Source organism: Macaca fascicularis, chromosome 9, assembly GCF_037993035.2.
Source record: "Macaca fascicularis isolate 582-1 chromosome 9, T2T-MFA8v1.1".
In the NCBI taxonomy this organism is placed as follows: domain Eukaryota; kingdom Metazoa; phylum Chordata; class Mammalia; order Primates; family Cercopithecidae; genus Macaca; species Macaca fascicularis.
Genome location: NC_088383.1, coordinates 72,728,480 through 72,738,993, shown reverse-complemented (window position 1 = coordinate 72,738,993; position 10,514 = coordinate 72,728,480). Strand labels below are relative to the sequence as shown.

Genomic DNA, 10,514 nt, shown 5'->3' with positions numbered 1-10,514 from the left:
GTTTGTGCATGATTTTTTGTCTCATGTACTATTGAATAAACGTCTTTGTACACAAATATGAATGTGGTTTTGTGGGTATGGGTGTAGGTGTGTAAGCAACTGGAGCTCAGGTCTGTCTTAAAGTTTGCATAATGAATGTTTAGTATTTGGCTTAAATTAGTCTCTGTGCCTTGTTAGCCTCAGCTTTCATTTGCCCTCAAATATCAGAGGAAGAATGAGTTCATTTTCCTTGAAGTTTATTGACTGTTACTGGTGGCAGAGCAAATTCCATAAATGAGCAGGTTCCATATGGAGCAAGTAGAAGGGGAGCTCTGAGTTGGTGAGGAAGGATGTGTGGAGTGGGAACTTGGAGTAAAGGATGGAAAGGTAGATCTCTCCTTTTTCCCTCCATTCCCATAAGGATATTGGATTAACAATGGGGGCTATCTGCTCAGCATTCCCTCTCCAAATTGGAGCCAGAAACGGGAAACAATGCAAATCAGAGGAGGAAACACCTCACAGCTCCTCTGTTTCTCCATCCAAGGGGATGCCAATATCCACGTTGTAGTCTACAGGCTCCCCAGAGCTCAGCCAGGGAATAGGGGTTCGATTGAAAGAAGGCCTGTTGGAGAGGTTCTGGTTGTAGAGGACTAGGGGTTCACTCAGCAAGGGCCCCAGGTCAAACTTGGGCATCTGGAAGGTCATGCGTTTGGAGGCCTTCTCATATCCACCATAGGGCATTGCCGTCCTGAGAAGGGAACACATTATTTAATTAAGAATCAGAATAGGCCGGGCGCGGTGGCTCACGCCTGTAATCCCAGCACTTTGGGAGGCCGAGGCGGGCGGATCACAAGGTCAGGAGATCGAGACCACGGTGAAACCCCGTCTCTACTAAAAATACAAAAAATTAGCCAGGCGCCGTGGCGGGCGCCTGTAGTCCCAGCTACTCAGGAGGCTGAGGCAGGAGAATGGCGTAAACCCAGGAGGCGGAGCTTGCAGTGAGCCGAGATCACGCCACTGCACTCCAGCCTGGGCGACAGAGCGAGACTCCGTCTCAAAAAAAAAAAAAAAAAAAAAAAAGAATCAGAATAAAAGAAACAGAGCCTTATCATGAGATGCTACCCTCTTTGAGAATAGGGAAGTCTGGGAATTCTAGTTTGGGATTGCATCTGTACTCTTTCTTCTTCCTTAGCATCCCATTTTGCCTTCCTGGTTAGCTTGTTTCCCCAAAGCTAATAATGAGAAAAGGACTCTAGTGTGTACTAAATAGAGACTCTTGGATAGCTGTGACCCAGACCAGCATTTCAGAGAAAGTGACCCCAAATACTATAGACCCAAGGGTCTGAGGTCACCTTACATGACAATGTAGAAAGGCCAGGTGCGGTGGCTCACACCTGTAATCCCAGCATTTTGGGAGGCCAATGTGGGCGGATCACTTGAGACCAGGAGTTTGAGACCAGCCTAGCCAGCATGGTGAAACACCATCTCTACTAAAAATACAAAAAAAAAAAAAAAAAATTAGCTGGGCATGGTGGTGCACACCTGTCATCCCAGCTACTCAGGTGGCTGAGGTATAAGAATTGCTTGAACCCAGGAGGTGGAGGTTGCAGTGAGCCAAGATTGCACCACTGCACTCCAGCCTGGGTAACAGAGCAAGACTCTGTCTCAAAAAAAAAAAAAAAAAAAAAAAATTACAATGTAGAGACCCCCTCCCTCCAACCCTAGTGGATAGTGGATGACCTGGCTGAGAGCAATTAATGTTGCCTGGAAAATCCAGGTTCCTTAGGACCAAATACAAGAGCACCTTTCTAGCTCTTCCCTATCCTTTCACACAGACCTCCTCTCCATGGGCTAGAGAAGCCTAATCCAAAAGAACAGATACTTAGGGCCATCTAAAGCAGGGTGGCCAGGCATGATGGCTCATGCCTGCAATCCCAGCACTTTGGGAGCCCGAGGCAGGCAGATCACCTGAGGTCAGGAGTTCGAGACCAGCCTGGCCAACATGGTGAAACCCCATCTCTACTAAAAATACAAAAATTAGCTGGGCGTGGTGGCATGTGCCTGTAATCCCAGCTGCTAGGGAGACTGAGGCAGGAAAATCACTTGAACCCAGGAGGCAGAGGTTGCAGTGAGCCAAGATCATGCCACTGCACTCCAGCCTGGGCGACAAGAGCAAAACTGAATCTCAATAAGTAAATAAATAAAGCAGGGTATAAGGAAATAGAATCATATTACAGGGAGTATAATGGCATCCTAACCTTGACTGGAAGACAGCCTCAACAGGCCTTCAGACATGTAAAATATTATTCCCATTTAACATTCAAAGCAACCCAGGCTCAGAGGTAGAGTGATTTCCCCATGCCTACACAGCTAATAGATGACCACTGAACTAGAATTCAAATCTACCTCCCAGCAAATTTTTCCTTCATCACACTGCTATGATGAAGCTGAGATAGAGTGAAAAGAGCAGGGCCTTTGATTAGCGCCCCCATATCCCTGCCATCTTTCCTTAACTGCCTTCTGAAACATTTGAATTAGTCTCCATCCTAACTAAAGACACAGTGCCTCACATTAGAATGCATCTGGTTCCTTCCTCACCACCCCTACCTGTTGAAGGACTTATATTTGGGAAGTTCAGCTTTGGCCCCATAGGCCAGCAGGTCAATGCCAAGTTCCACTTTTTGCTGGGGGTCAACCCCCATGGCTCGCTCCCATGGGGAAATATAGGTCTTGAACACAGTGATATGTTTTCCTTCTCCGCCTGCCTGGTCTCCTGGTAGCCATGAGAGAGAAAAGTCAGTCAAATAATAGCAGTTAGTAGCCAATGAAAGTTAATCCCACGTCCCTACACTAGGGAAATTTCAGGAGCCAGGGACTAAAGATATAATATCCTGGTAATTGTTTAAGGTTTGTGGCATAATGATAGTCTGTGGGCAGATCTGTGACTGAATCCAAAAAGCCAGGAAGGTAATGGAAAAACAAGGCTTCTGGGTAGAATAGACACATCTCTATATACTCCTGGACCCAGAGAATTCACCAAGATATTTATGATAAACTGATATTATTATATTTAATATTAAGATATTTAAACTGGGCTCCTCTGCTCCCCACACCCAGTGTAGACATCATTCCTGGGACAACTCTGCTCTAGGGACTAAACACATTACTCTTGGGTAGGTGTACTTGCCTGATCCTGTCTCACCAACCCCTGCTGTGCCAGCAGCTCCTCCTCTGCCAGCCTGGCCCGCAGGACCACCTGTACCCCCAGCTCCAGACCCAGAGCCCAGATGGTGCTGCTGATCAGATCCATACTGTCCTGCAGAGCCACTGCCCCCTGCCTGGCCGCCGCCTCTGCCGTTGCTCTTGCTGTAGGAGAATCCCTGAGCAGCTGTGCCCAGCTGTCCCCCCACTGTCGGAAGGAACTTCTGGAAGTGATCCTGAAAAGAAGACAAAGTGAGGGGAAGGTTAGCAATGGGTATGGAAAATATACAAAAACAGAAGTATGTTTAGCAAAGGCAGAAACAGTGTCTAACAAGAAGACCCTGAATTTTCTGAGATTTCCCCCTCCATTTGATGGGTAGTACATGGGCTGACTGACAGAATTAAACTCTTCTTTTTGTTGGTTTGATTTTTTTGTTGTTTTTTTGAGACAGAGTTTCACCCCTGTTGCCCAGGCTGGAGTGTAATGATATGATCTCGGCTCACTGCAACCTCCGCCTCCTGGGTTCAAGCAGTGCCCAGCCTCAGCCTCAGCCTCCCAAGTACCTGGGATTACAGGCATGCACCATCACACCTGGCTAATTTTGTATTTTTAGTAGAGACAGGGTTTCTCCACGTTGGTCAGGCTGGTCTCAAACTCTCGACCTCAGGGGATCCGCCTGCATCGGCCTCCCAAAGTGCTGGGATTACAGGCATGAGCCACCTCACCTGGCCTAAATTAAACTCTTCTTAAGAGGTAGGACCCCCTTGGCTCGTTTCCTCCAGTTATACCTAGGGTAAGGGCAGGGCATTCTCCATGCTCCCCTTTCTCATCCTTAACAAGTCAAAAAAGACCAAGATTCCTGCCCAACTTAAAAAAAAAAATGAAAAAAAAATTTTGCTTTTTGAGACAGAATCTGGCTCTGTCACCCCAGGTTGGAGTGCAGTGGCACAATCTTGGCCCACTGCAACCTCCACCTCCCTGGCCCAGGCAATCCTCCCACCTCAGCCTCCCAAGTAGCTGGGACTACCAGCATGCCACCATACCCAGCTAAATTTTGTAATTTTTTTTCCTAGAGACAGGGTTTGCCATGTGCCCAGGCTGGTCTCAAACTCCTGGGCTCAAGTGATCCATCTGCCTCAGCCTCCCAAAGTGCTGAGATAACAGGCATGAGCTGTGCGCAGCCCCAACTAGAATTTGGGAGGATGGGGTTGCCATGGAGAACCCAGTCTTAATTACAAGGACTAGAGAAATTTCTGCCTCCTCCCTTCCTCAGCTTGTCCAACAGTCAGAACTCTCTTCTCTCTCCTTCTTTCTCTCCCTCTCTCCTCTTGGTGCCTGTTGGACCAGGACTTCCTGACTGAAACTGTAGCAGGTGGGGGGAAGGGTGGCCAAAAGGGCAACATTAGATTCAAACCCAAAGCCTAAAAATAACCCCACCAACTTCTTCAGGAGGCTCTCCTGGCCATCCCACCATGTACACCCCAATGCTCCACCCAGTGTAACCGGACCCAGGCAGAGAAGAGGGCTTTTGGCTTCCTAAAGTTAGATATGAGCAGCTCAGCACTTTTACTCTGCTCCTGTATGAGGACCAATGACAGACACTTCTGCCCCCGGCCCCATGCAGGCATCTAATTCCACTCTCCCCCAGACACTTAGAGAAAGTGGAGAAGGAAGAAAGGAAATGGAGAAGGCCCCTCTTCCTCAGCTATACCATCCTGTGCCTGGCCTCTCTCCAGTCTCCTCTTTCTTTGGAGAAGGAGCCTGACTAGAATATATCTTGAAGGACAGTTTCAGTCTCACCTGGGGCTCCTTAGGGAATAGACTGACCCTTTAAATGAAAGAATGGCTTAAATGGGAGATGGCTGTAGAAACTCAATTAACTCTTTCTAGGGTTGCCAGATTTAGCAAATAATATAGAGGATACCAATTAAATTTGAATTTCAGATGCACAACAAATATATATATTTTTTTGAGACAGAGTCTCTGTCACCCAGGCTGGAGTGCAGTGGCATGAACATGGCTCATGTTCATGCAGCCTCTACCTCCCAGGCTCAAGCCATCCTCCCACCTCAGCCTCCAGAGTAGCTGGATTACAGGTGTGTGCCACCACACCCAGCTAACTTTTTAATTTTTTAATTTTTTGTAGAGACAGAGTCTTGCCATGTTGCCCACGCTGGTCTCCAACTCCTGGACTCAAGCAGTCCTCCTGCCTTGGCATCCCAAAGTGCTGGGATTACAGGTGTGAGGTATCACACTTGACCCAAATACTTTTTTAGTATAGATATGCCCCAAATGTTGCATGGGATTTACTTATACTAAAAAATTATTCATTTGCATCTGAAATTCAAATTTAAGTGGACATCCTGTATTTTTATTTTAATGTCCCAAATATTGCATGGGACATATTTAAAAAAGAATTCATTGTGCATTTGAAACTCAAATTTAATTGGGTATTCTGTATTTTAAAATTTCAATTTAATTATTTGCCTTATCTTCTTTTTTTTTTCTTTCTTTTTTTTTTTTTTTTTTTGAGACAGAGTTTCACTCTTGTTGCCCAGGCTGGAGTGCAATGGCACAATCTGGGCTCACTGCAACTCCACCTCCTGGGTTCAAGTGATTCTCCTACCTCAGCCTCCTGAGTAGCTGGGATCACAGGCACCCACGACCATGCCCAGCTAATTTTTTGTATTTTTAGTAGAGATGGGGTTTCACCATGTTGGCCAGGCTGGTCTCAAAAGACCTCAGGTGATCCACCTGCCTTGGCCTCCCAAAGTGCTGGGATTACAGGTGTGAGAGCCACCATGCCCGGCTGCCTTATGTTCTTTCTAAAATATTTTTAAAACTTTATCTTTATGTCCCAAATATTGCATGGAGCATATTTTACTAAAAAATTATTCACTGTGTATCTCAACTTCAAAATACAAGACAAGACTGCCCCACTGGGCATCCTGTGTTTTATCTGGCAACCTATCTTTAACACTTACCCTTACTAGGAAGGAATTTTCTCCCTAAGGGTGTGGTATTCTCCAATCCTTCAGTGGCTCTTTGATGGAAACTGGGTTTCAGAGGTGGGCTGTAACTCACCCTGGAGCTGCTGAGGGCTCAATATATCTGGGAGTTTAACAAATTTATAAATTTCCAGGGAGGGGATGTTGACTGCATTTTGGAGGCTCAGGGCCTACTAACAAGCTGTCAGAACAGGCACCAGGCTTTGAGACGGTGATAAAGTTTCAGACTTACCATTGAGCTGTCAGAGAAAACATCAGGGTGGTTCTCATAAATAAACTTCTCCACCCTCATCTGCCGCAGTTTGAACATCTTGGAGCCCCGGTTGGTAAGCAGCGACAGTTCCTCCAACATCACATCCCTTGGGACACTGATCTTTTTGCCCAGGTTCAAGCCTGAGCCCTCCTGTCCACCTTTCAGGGAGGCAAAGAAGAATCAAGGGAAAGAGGAAAGTAGGGTTTTCTGGGCTCAGAATGCAGACCTCATCCACAACTAAGTGTGAATGTGTGTCCTGGCAGAGATCATTTAGGGGAACAAATGCTGTCTAGTTTGTGAGGGACTTTGATTTCCTGGGACTTGGAGAGAATGCATGGGAACTGGGGTGCATTGTGGAGATAATGGGAATACTAGAGTGGAGAGGCCAATGGGGTAAAAGAGGCATGGGCATGGGGTACAGAGCAAAAGGAGTAAAGGAACATCATAGATGGAGGCCATTGGAGAAAGCATGGCATCAGGAAAAGCCCAGAGGCCAATCTTATGTGGAGTGTAAATACAGATGCCATACATATACATATTTTTTATTTATTATTATTATTTTTTATTGTTTTGAGACAGAGTCTTGCTCTGTCACCCAGGCTAGAGTGCAATAGCGTGATCTCAGCTCACTGCAGCCTCCGTCTCCCAGGTTCAAGCAATTCTCCTGCCTCAACCTCTTGGGTCGCTGGGATTGCAGGCCCGCACCACCATCCCTGGCTAATTTTTATATTTTTTGGTAGAGACGGGGTTTCACCATGTTGGCCAGGCTGCTCTCAAACTCCTGAGCTCAACTGACCTACCAGCCACGGCCTCCCAAAATGCTGGGATTACAGGCGTGAGTCACGACGCCCAGCCTACATTTTTATTTATTTTATTTTACTTTTGAGACAGAGTTTGTTTGTTTGTTTGGTTTTTTGTCAGAGACTTGCTCTGTCACCCAGACTGAAGTGCAATGGTGCGATCTCAGCTCACTGTAGCCTCCATTTCCTGGGTTCAAGTGATTCTCCTGCGTCAGTCTCCCAAGTAGCCGGGATTACAGGCACTCGGCACCATGCCCAGGTAATTTTTCTATTTTTGTAGAGACAGGGTTTCACCATGTTGGCCGGGCTGGTCTTCAACTTCTGACTTTAGGTGATCGGCCCACCTCAGCCTCCCAAAGTGCTGGGATTTCAGGCATGAGCCACCACGTCCGGCCTTTTTTTTTTTTTTAATGGAGATGAGGTCTCATTATGTTGTCCAGGCTGGTCTTGAACTCCTGAGCTCAAGTGATCCTCTCACCTCAGCCTCCCAAAGTGCTGGAATTACAGGTGTGAGACACAGCTCCAGCCCTATTTGTATTATTTATATTGAGACAGAGTCTCACTCTGACACCCAGGCTGGAGTGTAGTGTCGCAATCACAGCTCACGGCAGCCTCCATCTCCCAGGTTCAAGCAATCGTCCCACCTCAGCCTCTGGAATAGCTGGGACTCTAGGTGCATGCCACTATACCTGGCTAATTTTTGTACTTTTGTAGAGACGAGGTTTCACCATGTGCCCAGGCCAGTCTCAAATCTCTGAGTTCAAGCGATCCACCAGCCTTGACCTCTCAAAGTTCTGTGATTACAGGCGTGAGCCACTGCACCTGGCCCAGACTTCTGTCTTAACTACTTTCCCTTTTCTTTCCCTCAGTGAGCTCTGGCTCCAAAGAGTCTCTAAGTATTGAAGAGCTCTTCACATGCATGCACCCCTGCTCTTCCCCAGGAAACATGCCTGTGCAGTTTTCCATTTTAAGTACTTACATAAGCTCCCTAGCTCTGGGGAAAGAAGGGAAATTAACCACTTATTGAGACCTGAGTCTGTGCCAGTCTCCATTATATTTTCTTCCTCAAATATACCTCACTGACTCATGGGTCCTGTGGTCCTGGACCTGTGCAGGGTAACATGGCAGGGTATTGTCTCAGATTATGAAGTAAAAAGGGTAGAAGGTGTTGAATCTTTTCTCTCTTTCTCCCTACCCTTCTTACCCTTCCCTCTCCCACTCTCCATCACCCGCCTTCCCACCAGTTAATTTCTCTTGTCTGTTCACCCTAAGATATATATTTCTGGGACTCTTGGGTTAGGGATGCTCTTAAGAAGTCCCACACTAGGTAGATGCAAACGTGTCCTACCTCCAGTGAGTTCCATGATCAACTTGCTGGATTTCCTCTTCTTATTAGGGGCCGGGGTTCCTGAGAGCGGCATTGCGGAGGTGGATTCAGCCTGGATAGGGTGGGAAAGAGGACTTGGAGGATGGACAGGGACTGGGAAGAGTGAGTGTCTGTAGGAGAGCACTACTTCTTAACCTGGGTTTAAGGGCTTGAGGGGACAAAAAAATATATTTTTTTCTTTTTTAGAGACAGGATCTCACTCTGTCGCCCAGGCTGGAGTGCAATGGCACAAAAACATATTTTTTTCTTTTTTAGAGACAGGATTGTACTCTGTCGCCCAGGCTGGAGCACAATGGCACAATCATGCCTCACTACAGCCTCAACCTCCCTGGGCTCAGGTGATCTTCCAACTTCAGCCTCCCGAGTAGCTGGGACTATAGGTGTGCATCACCATGCCTGGCTAATTTTTTTTTTTTTTTGTAGAAATGAGGTTTTGCCACGTTGCCCAGGCTGGCCTCAAACTCCTGGGCTCAAGCAGTCCTCCTGCCTCCCAAAGTGCTGAGATTACAGGGGCGAGCCACTTCGCCTGATCCAGATTTTCAAAGAAGTATGTATTTCCCCAAAAGGTGAAAACTAGCGCTTTAGGGCTTCTCTTTTCCTGGGATGCAGGACAGGAAGTATAGATGCACACCAGCCCCTATTGTCTACCAACTTGTTGTGAGCTGTTTTTTATAGAGTCAGTGCAAGAATTAGGAACATAGCTAGGGGTAGGGAGTGTTTTAAAAAAAACAAACAAACAAACAAACAATAATACAGGCAGGGCAATGCACCCAGGTTTCATCAACTTGGCATGATTTGAAGTTTTTATTTGCATTGGGATATCAGACTGGGACTGTGATTCCAGGCTCTGGTCTCTCTTCAGTCTTCCCCCAGTCCCCAGGAGGACAGAGAAATGTTCTGCCAGGGTTGAAGAGATTCAGCCAAAAACACTCTCCATAGGAAGGAGAGGTTGTTGCTCCTTCATCAGGCCAGCTGGAACATGGCCTGGGAAGTCATGGCCCTGCTCCTGCAATCACTCCCGCCACAGACCCCAGAGTGGGGCAGGTGTGGAATTGGGAAGGGTAGGGAGCATCCAAATCCCGACACATGTAAATTCAGCAATATCATAGCAGTGGGGAATTGGGGTGGGGCAGAAACATAGTAATAGGATCTGGCAATGGAAAGGGACAAACTGGGATAAGATAGACTCCAGTCCCTTCTTAAGAGAAGTTGGCACTCAGTGAAATGCTGTCCTCTTCTAAGTCCTGTCTCACAAAAATACATCTGCAACTCTACTGACTTAGTGGGGTCTCCCTTCCCATTCTTCCAGTGCCTCCCCCGACATCTCCATTCCCCCCAAACTCCTGGGCCCCCTCCTTCCAACTGGACAGCTGGGAGCTGAGCATAGATGAGGAGAGGGGAGACTCCCCCAGGATCAAGAATCACAATTGTAGACACAGAAATAGAAGTCAACAGAGTGGGCTCCAACCTTTCTAACGATAGAGCTGCAGACTTACCGGCTGCTCGGGCGGTGGTCAGCTCTCCCTGGGGTCCAGCAGCTTTGGAGGACTGAGCTGCTGTGACCGGAGAACTCGAGCTGGGCAGGCGTGGGGGCAGCACTGGCAGTGGGGGAGGGAAGTTAGTTATTAATAGAGATGATGAGTGCAAGCAGCTCAAATGGCACAGGGGGTACTGAGACCCTGAAACCAAGATCCCTCCCTCTTTGCCTAGAGGCTCAGGAAGGAGGGAAAAGGCCTTTGGGATTCCCCCACTGAACTGTCTGAGCCAGGAATCAGTCTGCCCAGGGACTCCCCTTCACATTGCACCTAGAGCCTGAGATCCAAACAAGCACTTAGGTAGAAACTGAAGACTGAGAGGGAGACAGGAAGTAGACAGCAAGTATTGG

The 10,514-nt window shown here is 47.4% G+C and overlaps 1 protein-coding gene across 1 annotated transcript; it reads right to left on the bottom strand.

Annotated features, from left to right (window-relative positions):
• Nucleotides 1-219: 219 nt before the first annotated feature.
• Nucleotides 220-10,229, bottom strand: MYOZ1 (myozenin 1). The gene is made up of 6 exons (XM_005565489.4): nt 10,126-10,229; nt 8,591-8,681; nt 6,422-6,600; nt 3,167-3,416; nt 2,587-2,752; nt 220-727 (listed from the first exon to the last, which is right to left on the bottom strand). Exons 2-6 carry the CDS (start codon nt 8,661-8,663, stop codon nt 496-498), a joined length of 900 nt encoding a protein of 299 aa, XP_005565546.1. The 5' UTR covers nt 8,664-8,681; nt 10,126-10,229; the 3' UTR covers nt 220-495.
• Between the last annotated feature and the right edge of the window lie 285 nt (nt 10,230-10,514).